At 35.5% G+C, this 13,119-nt stretch overlaps 1 protein-coding gene across 31 annotated transcripts in view; it reads left to right on the top strand.

Moving 5' to 3' along the window:
- MYCBP2 (MYC binding protein 2) overlaps positions 1 to 13,119 on the top strand; it is a 251,648-nt gene that overhangs the window by 153,816 nt on the left and 84,713 nt on the right. For 12 of the 31 annotated variants that reach the window (XM_078390789.1, XM_078390788.1, XM_078390784.1 and 9 more), the window contains 7 exons: positions 54 to 109; positions 841 to 956; positions 2,357 to 2,454; positions 3,226 to 3,342; positions 4,792 to 4,932; positions 11,262 to 11,336; positions 12,242 to 12,466. In XM_078390789.1, coding sequence (XP_078246915.1) covers positions 54 to 109; positions 841 to 956; positions 2,357 to 2,454; positions 3,226 to 3,342; positions 4,792 to 4,932; positions 11,262 to 11,336; positions 12,242 to 12,466 — 828 coding nt within the window. The remainder of the gene's footprint in view (positions 1 to 53; positions 110 to 840; positions 957 to 2,356; positions 2,455 to 3,225; positions 3,343 to 4,791; positions 4,933 to 11,261; positions 11,337 to 12,241; positions 12,467 to 13,119) is intronic. The other 19 variants (XM_020783525.3, XM_078390802.1, XM_078390800.1 and 16 more) reach the window with 5 other exon arrangements.

The following is a 13,119-nucleotide window of genomic DNA, read 5'->3' as shown; positions in this document are numbered from 1 at the left end:
GACTTGAATACTAATACAAGAGATGCTGTTTGATATGCTGTTTGCTTTTATAGGCATATGAGAACTATTCCTTCGAAGAATTACGCTTTGCATCACCTACACCTAAGAGGTAACAATATTTTTTTTTACAAAATTTAGGAAATAAAAGAAGTGTAAAAAATTATCTTCTGTATAATTAAAGTGATTTTTTTTAAAATAAAAACCTTGCTCAGATATTAGTACTTCAGAAAATGCAACATTTAAAAATTGCAAGTTTAGACCTCATTTATTTTACTTGTGTTAAGCTATGTAGCTCAATGACCAGCTTTGCCCTCATTGGAAATAATTTCTACATTTTTATGTGCAGTGGTTCTTGTCTAAATTTCTGTTTTCCATATGAACTAAGTCACAAGCATTTCTTGTCAAAGCATTTTGAAAGCTAATTCCGTGACATATTTAAACTATTTTTGAAAGCTCCCGTAGTTTCAAAAGTGGCTTTCCATTGTGAAGTGCAGTGATACTGCTACTGGGGGGCAGAGATCTAATACTTTTTAGGTCCCTAGTCTTTATTACATTATTTTTGGAGATCATAGCCAAAGTTAGTAGGGGACGTGTCAAGAGGATGTGTTAGGAGGAAAAACCTGGAGATAAATAGAATACAGTACAGTATTTGGATAATTTTTACCTTTGAATTGTTTTTGCAGAGATGACTACACTGTATCGCTTTAATCTTTAGTTTCTTATTTTTCAAAATATAATGCTAGATTTTCTGAGGAAAATCCTCCTTTTGAGGAGTAGAATGAAATTAAAGTTGAAATGGATGGGTAGTGTAATATGATTTTATTATCCTTTTTTCCCTAGACCAAGTGAAAACATGTTGATAAGAGTCAACAATGATGGTACTTATTGTGCTAACTGGACTCCAGGAGCAGTTGGTCTCTACACCATTCATGTTACTATTGATGGCATTGAAATAGGTACATAAAAGTCTCTGTACAGTGTCAAATTGTTGGTAAATCCATAACAGCATGTTTTATTGCAAATCTGAAATTTCAAACAAAGTTTAGTTTTATCCTGCCTCAAAATAATATTTAAAATATTTGGGATCCATGCCCACTCCAGTATATCTAGCAGATCAAATAAATGGAAAACATACTTCACAGAAATTGTGGAATTTTTATCTTATTTTATTTATCTGTAGTCGAGGAGGTATATTAAATAAACCAAAATTATATAGAATTAAACAAGAATAGAATTGGACATTACAACTATGATAAAAGGTGAATGCCTAATGACTGGAAGATGTGTTCTGGCACATTTCTGTAGTTCATACTTGATCATAAGCTGTATCTGCTTGAATCCACTGCCACCATCATACAGGGAAGCAAAGTATGGGCTCACACAGGAGTTCTGCCTAATACAAGCTAAATGCAGATGATGTCATTTAATGTTCAGCTATTTTTTTCATTGTAACTCAGTTACATGAGAACCATTTAAGCTTTCATTCATACATATGCAAGTTCTTCATACAATACATTCACACATGCGCCTTCTCATGGACTTCTGGAATTAATGTTGGGTTGAAGTCTTTTATATGAAATAAGAAATAATGTTTGTTTACATATACACATCTTTCAAATACATGCATACATGCATGCAGACATGCATGTATTCTGACACATGGAAGGTTTCATGGAAAGCAGTGCTGTTTCAGACATCTTTTTAAGAGTAAAGAAATTTAAATTGTTTGAATGTTTTATCATGTGCTTAGTCTTCTGTATTACAGTAGGACTACCCATGTCTTTAAGTGCAGTCTTGTGTGAATAGCTGAACTTTTTATTGATTTGTGAACTGAAGATCTGTTAAAGAACTTGCTACTCTTTGTTCTTCCAGTGGGACCTTGGCACTATATTGTCTAAACAGAATTAATAGCCAAATTTCTGTTGCATAGATAAGTTGGCAGAAGGAAAATGGTGTGATTTGCAGTGGCAAATTATTGCTGATAAATGAATCATTGTGTGGATTCCTGGTCATGCGCCAGTCACCCTACTGGTGTGCACTAAGGAATCAAAACAATGATTTCTTAATTAGTAGCAGTTTGTCTTTGCAAGTTATGCCACTGCTGTTCCATTAGTGCAACTATACAACAAGATTTTAACCAATATTTTCAAGACTCATCCTGTTAAGAAGATGATTTAGATTTAAATTTAGGAGTAACACTTATCTTACACTCATTGTCACTGAACAAACTAGAATTTTTACAGTGAAGGCAATTCTGCATTATTTAGAATGGAAATGTAATATAAATGAAATAACTTTCAGTGAGTCATTTTAAAATTTTATTATTTAGACTTCACAGTATTTTCTTACCCTACAGATGCTGGATTAGAAGTAAAAGTGAAAGATCCTCCAAAAGGAATGATACCACCAGGAACCCAGCTGGTAAAACCAAAAGCAGAGCCCTTGCCAAATAAGGTATGAGAACTAATTTGACAATAGTAATTATGTGTTCTCGAGTTTATTTAGACTTATGGCAATATCATCCCAGGGTGAAATGTACTCAGAAATGGCTTGTCAGTTTCTCCTTTTGGTGGCACTCTGAGAGCTTGCTGAAGGCTGTATCGGGCTTGTAACTCCATCAGCTATACTATTCCCTGGCAGGCACCTTGGGGATTCAAGTTTCTAGTTTACCAGCTCCAATCCACTGAGTTATACCCAGTCATTTCTCAAAAATGAAACTAGTGTACTTAAGTGAATGAGCTATATTATCCAGGATTTTGCATTTGAGCCAGATATTAGAGCATGTGGCAGAAATTCCTGGATTCCATCGCTGGTGTATTTTTAATAAAAGTCATGTAGTTTGTGAGCGCCACTGTGTGCTGGATTAGGCACTACTGGACTAGCTGGTCTAATGGTCTTATTCAAAGATTATACCATACATTTATGTTCAGTAGGAAGACTGTCAAAATGAAAAGAAGAAAACTTTGTATTTGTAAGAATCTTCCTTGTACATGAGAACCAAGCATACACAGTTTTGAATTATGTGCTTTCCCATCTGCACCAAATATATTAATTCATAGTGTGGTCTCTTGGGAGGAGGATCGCAGGTTCACTTCTAATTTCTAAAATCCTGTTGCTTAGTGTAGTAAATTGCACTAAAGTAGGCTGATTGAATCACTGGGGATTTGGAAAAGGAAAAAAAAACCTTCAGATTTTTCTTTCTTACTGTCTTTTTGCTTCTCTTAGGTTCGCAAATTTGTGGCCAAGGACAGTGCAGGGCTGCGTATCCGTAGCCACCCTTCCCTTCAGAGTGAACAGATAGGCATAGTAAAAGTCAATGGATCCATTACATTTATTGATGAGGTAAACTGTAAGAAATCTCTATGAACTGGAATGTTCAATGATGTATACAGGCTGGCATCCAAAGAACTGTATGGCCAACCTCATTTTTTGATTGATGAGCTTTGGATGTGAGATTCTGAAACAGGATATATCACAGAAGCCTAAATGAAACGTGAATGGCTTCAAAAGTGATTTCTGTTCAAAGAGTATAGTCTGAAATCTATCTGAGGGCAGGAGAGCCCTTCAGTGTGTTAAGGTCTTTGGATCTTGGCCAGAATGTATATGTAAATGGGCGTAAATGCATCAGGCTGTACATTAATAACCACCCATTTTTGCTTTCACTATTTATATAAACCTGTGCAGCAGCCTGCAACAGATCGGTTTTTGGCAAAACTGGGTAGAAAATGTTTCTGTTGATTATTTGGAAATTATGTATTTCATTTCAACTTTTTTCAAATCAGCCAAATTAATGGAAAATATTTTGTACAGTTAAGTGAAATATTTGTTTTATTTAATTAACACCTGCATGTTGTTTCAACTTGTAAATTTTGTGGTTCTCACTTATTTAGTTTTAAATCATGTATTTTCATCTTTACATTACTGATAATTTCCCTTGAGAGTAAATTTTTTTCATTACTTAATGTGATCTGGAGGCACACAAGACTATTTCAATTGTGGTTTAATAATTTCTCTGTTAGAATAACTTTGGGATATGTGGAGATCTGCAAATTTCAGAGATCGGGAGGCTATCTGTGACCTTGATCACAGAGGCTGCCTCTCTCTCCATGATAGTTTTTTTACTTTTAAAAAGTTCCTTTTTGATCTCTGTGGGAACAGAGAAGAAATGTTGCCATGCTTTTGAGTGGGCTGAATCTCTTTTTTAACCCCTGGGGTCCTTTTTTCAAAATTTTATTTGGGGTGGGGAAAGCATTCTGAAACCGGTTGGGGAGGAATGTGATGAAGTTGCCACCATAACTCCTAGAGAGCATGAGGTGCCGTTTTAATTTTGAAAAATGTGATGTCGGAGGTCATACTTTGCAAGCTGTGCTTTGTTATCACAGATCATTGATGGAATCCGATCAGTGTCTGTGAAAGGTTTGTGTAGTTGCAATTAATTAATGAGGTTCTGGGTGGTGCTCTTTGCTCTGCGATTAGGCATATGATCAGACTTGTGAGATGCACCCTGACATCTTGTTGATTAGCTAGAATTAGCCATAGCATATTACACTGACCTCACACAAACACAAACAGGATTCTGGCCTATGATGCAAATATTCAGGATTAAGATTCAGGATTAACCTTTTGTTATATTTCATTTTAGACCTATTATTCTCATCTGCTTTATATATCTTGAGCCGTTAAAAAAGTTTAAGTTAAATTATTAAAAAACAACTATTATGCTTCATCTGCAGTCTTTTATCATTTGCTACCTAAGTAACCTGGGTTCTGTTATTTCCTTTTTAAAAATAGATTCATAATGATGATGGTGTATGGCTGCGACTAAATGATGAGACAATACGGAAATATGTCCCTAATATGAATGGATACACTGAAGCCTGGTGCCTCTCCTTTAACCAGCATCTTGGCAAGAGTCTTCTGGTCCCTATTGATGTAAGTTGTGCTTGAAGAGCATTAAATGGCAAGAATTTTTAAGAAGTTCACACCACATATTCATGCAGGTTACAAGCCGTGATGAGGATGTGTAATCTCCAGGCTTAGAAAGAAGGTACCTCCAAATGCCAGATGCAGGGGAGGGGTATCAGGAGACAGGTCTCTAGTTGTCTCATGTGCTCCCAGAGGCATCTGGTGGGGCCCACTGTGAGATACAGCAAGCTAGACTAGATGGGCCCTTGGCCTGATCCAGCAGTGTTCTTCTTATGTTCTTATGACATTTATTCTCACTGTGCAGTTTTCACGCTTAATAAAGTATAGAAAGGCCCTTGGAAGTAGTCTTTCTTTCATCTTCACTGGAGGCAAATAGCTAAACTGGCACCTTGTTGTGTAGCATAGGCTAGTGTGGTCTGTACTATTTTACATTTGATTACTATATAAAACAATTTTCCATATTGCCTGTTTAACTTAGAAAAATATTTGATCATACAGACATAATTGCATGCTGCTTCTGGAAATAGTAACTGCTTTCTCGTGTGGATTAATGTTTTTCTCAACTAGATTCTTTTTGGTTAAGCAGTTTGACAAATGATTTCCAGAAGTTTTAAGTGGGAAAGCATGAAATAGGAAATACATATATATGCTTCAGTAGTAGTGTGATTTATTTAAGGGAAGAAGATAGAGGAAAGTGGGAGTGAGCATGTAAACTGTATGAGAATGTTTGCTCATTGCGTATCTTCCAGAATTCTCAGCAGTTTTTGTACAAGAATTTGTATTGTGCTACCAGTATTAGTTATATTGTCATTACAGATAGTGATGATAAAGGTATAAATTAAGAATAAAGTGAGGTAGCTTTTACAGAGTTATCCAATGTGGTATAGTGATTGACTAGGACTCAGGAGATCTGGGTACAAAATCTCATTCAGTCTGGGAAATTCACAGGCAGAACTCGTAAAACCACTCCTTAAACCACTAACGTACCTTGAAAGCGCTATTATAATTGTGTGATATTAAGGCAAGTCTGATTTATGGTGACTTTTTTCTTGATACGATACTCAGAAGTGATTTGTTGTTACCCTGCTCTGGAGATGCCCTTGCCCAATCTACACAGGCTGGGTCTTCTTCCTTAAAGCACAGTGTGGAACTCCCCACTATGGGGAGTGAGTTAGCCAGACAAGTCACTGAGCTATCTAGTCAGAAAGGCCTGTTAAGGACCACCATAAGTTATAGAATTGCTGAATATCTCAGTGGCTTTTGACCTGATGACACATAACACAAGCACACTAGTTTTGTTACTGAGACTGGGGTACCATCAGAAATGTAGAATTTGCCCAGGTATTCATTGTTGCTTATCCAGAAATATATGGAAATCTCACAGAATCTGACACACGAATATGATAGGAAAGCAGAGGTTGTGACGAGAAAAGCCTTGTTGCTTGGTTGAAAAAAGGCTTGTGTATAAAAGTGACTAGTCTCTGTGTAGGGAGATCTGTACTAAATGTTCTTTATTTTCAGTATATTTTTAGTCCGTAATTTCAGTGGCTTCTAGTGAAAATGTTGCATGCAATGAAGGATAAAGCAAAACTTTCAAACAGTCTACTTTAAAAGTAAACAGTACTGCTACATGTATTCTATTGTAAGAAACAAGCTGAGAAAAGTTGTAATTAGTTGGAAGCCTCAAAGTTCTGACCCATATGCATTTATAAATATTAAAATATTTATAAATATTAACAAATAATTTTGTGTCACATGTAGGGAGCTTTGGAAGCTCTGGGATCAGATATCTTTTTGCTGAATCCTCTCATAAGTTGAGTTAGGTCCCTCCTTTTTATTCTCTCTGAAGGAGAGTTCTGGAAAGAGTTGACTCTACTGGTGCCTCAAAGGTTTGGCTGAATCTATGACTGACTTTACTCTTAATTCAACTTTATCTAGTGGGAAAGATAGGGAGGAGCTTAGCAGCTGAGCCACAGCCTTGAGACCATGAAACAGACCCTTCACCTACCCCTCTCATTTCTGAGGGAGTTTTGGGGAGTTGGAGGGTCCTCACCCTAGGCCAGTGGTTCCCAGATGTTCTTGGACTACAACTCCCAGAAATCACAGCTAGTAGTGAATGCTTCTGGGGGTTTAGCCCAAGAATATCAGGGGATAGAAGATTGGGAACCACTGCCCTAGATCATGATGGATAAGCCAGCCTAGTGATCAAATGAGGTCTTACGTCTGTAATTTCCTACCTTTATATAAAACTGGCAGAAGTGAAAAGATAAAGATATTAGTATGAAAGACTCTTGTTGAATGGCAGCTTGTTGAATGCAACAGATAGTCAAGAACTAGCAGATCTGCCCTTTATTGCCTGTGTTGTGAGGTAAAAGCAACCAGATTAGTTGTATTATGATGTGTGCTCAGGCTGCAGAATGACTCCAGACATTCAAATAACCTCTTAATTATTCTTATCTAGTGGTGACTATAATCTTTATAATCTATTATGTAAAAGCTTTCTACTCAGCTTGATTTCTCGTAGACAGTAGAGCCCTGAGAGTGCCTGTCTGGCTTCTCCACCTAGCTTGTGTGCATCCTTTCTATCTGCTTGCATGCCTGCAAAAATTTCCCTTGGAATCTGTTTCCAATAAATAAATTATTCTTCCTGCCCTTCTTGAAAGCTGCTGAGGCTCAGAATCCAGTGGTTTTCTTATTAGCTCATTGCCTTCTTACTTAGACTTTTAAAAAGCTTTCAAATTTTTTAACACTTAAAATCATTTGGACCACATTGGCAGCAATGCAGCTGAAGGATTTCCCCATTTCCTTTCTAGAAAATAGTATCTACATAAACAAGTTCTAGTTGATTACTTCCTCTTAATATTTACAAATCTGAAATTCTGGTCGTTTGTAGCTTGGAAAAATAGTAGTTTGTGGTATTCTGCTTTATTTTGGGGGTTTTGGTGGTCTGAAAAAGGTAATCTTTCAAAGCTCTGGGTGGTATGGGGCAACAAAAATTTAAAAAGAGGATATACTGACAACTCAGAGTCTGGCTTGTTACTTGTCCTTTTTCATCTGAGAAAACCTTTCATAGCTTCAGGACAGGGAAGAGGAAGACTTTAATATTAGAAAATCACTGTCATGTCACCACCAGCAGTTCTGATCCCACTGCCTGCAATGTGGCTGCATTTTTCAAGTATTGAAGGCTCTGTTCCCACTGTGAGGGAGGTTCCCCAGGTCAAAGAGAACACTGGAACTTGAGGGAGGATGGGTAGCTCTAAATTAAATTAACATTGTAGGCTGAGGGTGTTATTGCCATTTATATATGCCTTGCTATGCAAGAGGATTTGAGCCATTGGATTAATTTTATTTATAGCTTGTCTTTTTCCTATTACAAGAGCTCAAAGCAGCTTGCTTTCTTGCTTGTTCGATTTATTTTATTTTTTTGCCCACTAGGGCTATTTACTTCATAGTACTTTAATTACTATAGGTAAGATTATTAAGAGTTTTGTGTTAGGAAGAATACTGAGTGTGCCCATGTTTAACACTCATCCCTGCCCTTCACTATAATGTAAAACTTTTACATTTGGGTTAAAACATTCCATTCTGATTAGGGATGTAATACATGCCATTAAATGTGTTATGACATTAGGTCATTTTTGAAAGTTTGGGAACATCTAGAACTGTTACTGAGTTGAGGTTACTGCTTAATAAACTCAATCTACCATCAAAAAGTATTGAATTACAAGTAAAAACAAAACAAAACTTCACAAAATGTTTGTCAGTGTATGTCATTAAAAATAGTGGAAAAATTTTAAAAAATGAAGAAAGAAAGTGCATTTAATGCTTCAGATTATTGAACCCAGAAATCATGTAGAAATTAGTTTTTTAAAAAAATCCTCTCAGTAATCCATTTTGGGGCTCTCTCTATGTGTATATTTGAGCAAAATCCTAACTGTTGCATTATAGGTATACAGTACCTAGGTCTTCTCAGAAGATACGTTCTTTGGCCAGTATCCTTGTAATTACACTTGCAAGCATTAAATGGTGGAATTTTGAGATTTACATATATATTAATTGTTGAATGCTGAGTTGCTTGACTTGGCGTACAATATCTAATGTGTGTACTGCCTTTGTATCTTGCAGCAATTCACTGCCAAAAGTTGTACTATTTGCATTATGCCATTTTACACAGTAGGAATAAATTTAGAAGTACCATACTTCTTAAAACTAAGCTGCATTAGTGTATTCTGAAAGATTTATGCCATATTTTAATTGTTCTCTTTTAAAGTAAACATTATTAAAATATGTACAGAAACTCTGCTAAAATTTCTAGTTAAAATAAATATATTTTTGAAAAGAACTGGCTTTCTGGGAAGTAAATTTAGTGGACAAAGAAAGTGCATTGACAAGTTGAAAATGTCAGGCAGCCTTAATGTGAACAGGCCTAAGAATTCCATGTTGGGCTTTTTGTGTGTGTTAATAGATACATATATGCATATATTCTTGAAAAGTGCCAGAGAGACAACAGTATGGTAGGGCCCCAATGCTCACCCAATAAATGCATTCATTCTGAATATTGCACAATTGTCACTTGCCTCTCTGCCTACTTGTTTCATTTTCCTTGTTTTTTACACAGTCCATTTATCCTATGAATAAAAAGATTGTATGTTTGGATGAGCACTTTGCAAAAATATTTTGATATTTTATGCATGGAAATGTAACATCTTAATAATCCTGCTTTTTTATTTGCTAACAAAAATATGGCCTATTTTCTAAAAACTTTTTTAACATGGACAAAATCTGTATTTTATATGATGTTTTCCCATTTTTTTTTTAAGTAGTCATCCACCTGATTTGTGTATGAGAACTGGATATATTATAAAGTCAGGCCAAGATCAAAACAATCTCTTCTGTTTCAAAAAGTTTTTTGCCAATTTTTTGTTCTTTGAACCACTTTGAAGGGTTAAACAGTGGCTTTTCTGAGTATCTGAGGCCCAGTGAATGCACTAAAAATGATGTATGGCCATATGGATCTGACCCAAATGGATAAGCTGAGCTGTTAACTTATTTACAAAACTAGATTCAAAACTAGCTGAGCTGAGCTTGTTTGATTATTCTAATCTTACATATATAAGAATGAATGGGCAATATTCATGGCCTAGTGGTGGTCCCAATTTTACTGAGAATGTATATTTAAAATGCCAAAATTCTGATTATAAAATGTTATGTTTTTTAAAAATCTCCTTAATTGTTACATTCTTTCTTCATCTCTTCAGTATCATTCTTGAAAAAAATAAGATTGGGGATTGGCTTATCTCAACATGAAGTCTTTTTTTGTTTTGTTTTGTTTTGTTTAAGGAAGAGTGTTCTTGAGGCTTAACATAAACTAGAAATGTGTTCTGCAACCAATTTTCAGTGCCAAAGCTGAGTGCTAGAGCATCTCAAGCAAATCTGAATATGTATAAAATGCTTATGTACATCTGGGATTAGAATGCTGAATTTTGGGTTTGTAGAGATGTGTGTTCTGATATTTTGGAAATGAGTTGCATGTGTTCTTTTAAAAAAATAGGATTGGAAGGTAGTTCTGACAATGTTAATTGGGCTCACCTAAAAAATTTTTTTTAATTTATTTTTTTATTTATTTTTGGTACTTGTCAGGATCAGAATGTGCACATAATACAAATTTCCTGGTAATTTTGGTTTTTGTTATTTTAAAAATGACTTTTCTTCATTTTAAAACAGTGCTATCAAAATCAATGTATTTTAATAAACACAGCGCTTGTTATACATTGCACTTGGGTAAATGTGCTTTAAGAACCATGAGTATTGTGTTTCATATTCCAGTTTACTTATCAGTGTGGTTGAAACATATGGCATTTAGGTACTCTCCAATTCTAACCTTTTCTAGTTACAAATAAGTGGTTCAATATCCACATCCTTTCTTTTCCTCCACTCCCTCTTCATCCCAGAAAAAAATCTTCACAAAGTAGCAGGCTGTCTTTCCTAAAACAAAATTGGCTTGGTATTTCCCTTAAGACTAGGGAATGGAAATTGCCTTGCACAAAATGTATTAAGCCCTATGGAAGATTATTTCTATTCAATGAATGGCATGACACACTACATCATTGGGAGCTTTCAGTATACTTTGTTTATCTTCAACAGAATTTCCTCCACATGGCAAATAGTGGATTCAGCTGACTTACTTTCAAGTTTCCCCCTTTTGGGGGGGTAAAAAAAGCCTATTGTTACAGGATGCACAAAAATAAAAAAATCAACCTGTCTCTGATTTCTTCTGCTGATATATGAATGTTCCAATTTTCTGTTGATATTTGTCTATCTTAAACTTTACATAGAGTATCTTTAATGCTAGCCAAGGAGTCAGGGACTTGGACTTATTGTCATGGACTTCCAAACCCTTTCTCTCTCAGGTGAGTTTTCTTAACTGTCAGGATCAATACTTGTGACATTGCTGAGTATGGCACATCTATATACAACAATTTTTTAAAAACTCTTCCCACCTTGATATCTGCTGAGGGACTGCTTCCATTGTTGGAGAGACTGAGGCCTCCAGTGCTCACTTTCAGTTCTCATTGGTGCTAATTAGTCCTGCTAGGTATTATGTCACTTTACAAGAATTGAGAATGCATATTAAAATTACCTATTATTTTTGTGCAGCTGTATGCTGCAGGGAGGAACTGATAGAGGTTGGCAAGTTATCATATAATCAAGCTTGTCTACCTTTTCTGATCATGTAGGGTATGTTAAACTTCAAAAGAACATCTGTGTTTGCTGAAATGAGGTCTGAATACACTGCATTAAAATCATGCAAGTGTACTTGTTAATATGGCTATCAATTTGCATAGCCTTCTAGATTTTTTTTTAGGAAGTGTCTATTTGATATTTTATTCCAAGATAATGCTGATACTTTTACACTAGTCATGGACATACCTTCTGTTTCTCCTTCCATCTTGCTCTTTTGCATGAATGCTTTTATTAGGTCATTGTGTCTTAGTCTCGTGTCTGTGTCATAATCTTTTGAAATGGTAGATAGAAAATAGCTTATGTGATGCTTCGGAATGTTTGTGTTTCAGATGCATATCTTTTCACTCTATAAGCTTTCATATAGAAAATGTTGTATGTGTTTTGTGTTCCAGCTTATTTTAGTGCTTATGTTATAAAGGAAACTATAGATTAGATTAAGAAATCTAAAAATTTTAGGATACAAGAATCTTAAGTTGCAGGTTTAACAAAGAGGTGGATTTAGGTGAAAAGTACGAAGGTATTAACAGGAATCTTTTGTTTTGTTTTGGTTTTTTGTTCTACATTTTTGCAGGAGTCTAGATCTAATGCAGATGACTTTTTCAAAGACCTAAACTCACACTGTCCTCAGGAAGCGATAATGCAGGAGCCAGATATACCATTTCTTCGTGGTGGGCCTGGAGTGTATAAGGTAGTGAAGACTGGTCCCTCAGGTCACAACGTCAGAAGCTGTCCCAACCTTAGAGGTATCCCCATTGGAATGTTAGTTCTGGGAAACAAAGTCAAGGCAGTAGGCGAGGTATGGATCCTTGTAGCTTCAGTTTTTGCTTTCATAGATACTGGCTTATAATAGTAGCAATCGTAAGAAAAGCAGCTCTTCTACACTAGGTTTCCTCATCCTGCGCTATTACAGCTTAATATTCTGGAGGTTGGTTTATGATGTAAATTAATGCAAATAACTTTTATACCTTGATCCTATATTTTGTCTGTAATTGGCATTATATTTGTATATTTCCTATGCATATGATTATTATACAATATTTTGATTCATCAAGAATAATGTCAATATGCTTAATTGTATTTTTTCAGTCTTTGCCAATGAATTATTTTTAAGGATAAAACAGACTTCATAAATCACTTTATTTCCTCCCATTGATTCAGCTATTGCATGTGATCATGCCTTGGTGCTCTTCTGCTAGAATGGGCTTGAGGATGTAGTGTGTCATGCTATTTTTTCTCAAACAGCCTGTGGACATAATAGCAACTTTGTGAATAGTGAATACGTAAGGGTCAACTTCGGACTTCCTTTGTTTCAGACTTAATAAATAAATCTAATGTTACACATTTCTTGGTAATTGGGTGATATGATCAGTCCTCTTGTTTTGAACATAATCTAATTTTAACACAATGAAAATATTAGTGATCTTACTGCTATGAATAAGTGTGGTCTTT

Source organism: Pogona vitticeps, chromosome 3 (genome assembly GCF_051106095.1).
Source record: "Pogona vitticeps strain Pit_001003342236 chromosome 3, PviZW2.1, whole genome shotgun sequence".
Lineage (NCBI taxonomy): Eukaryota > Metazoa > Chordata > Lepidosauria > Squamata > Agamidae > Pogona > Pogona vitticeps.
The sequence above is the reverse complement of the archived record's forward strand: the minus strand, read 5'-3'. Positions and strand labels throughout refer to the sequence as shown.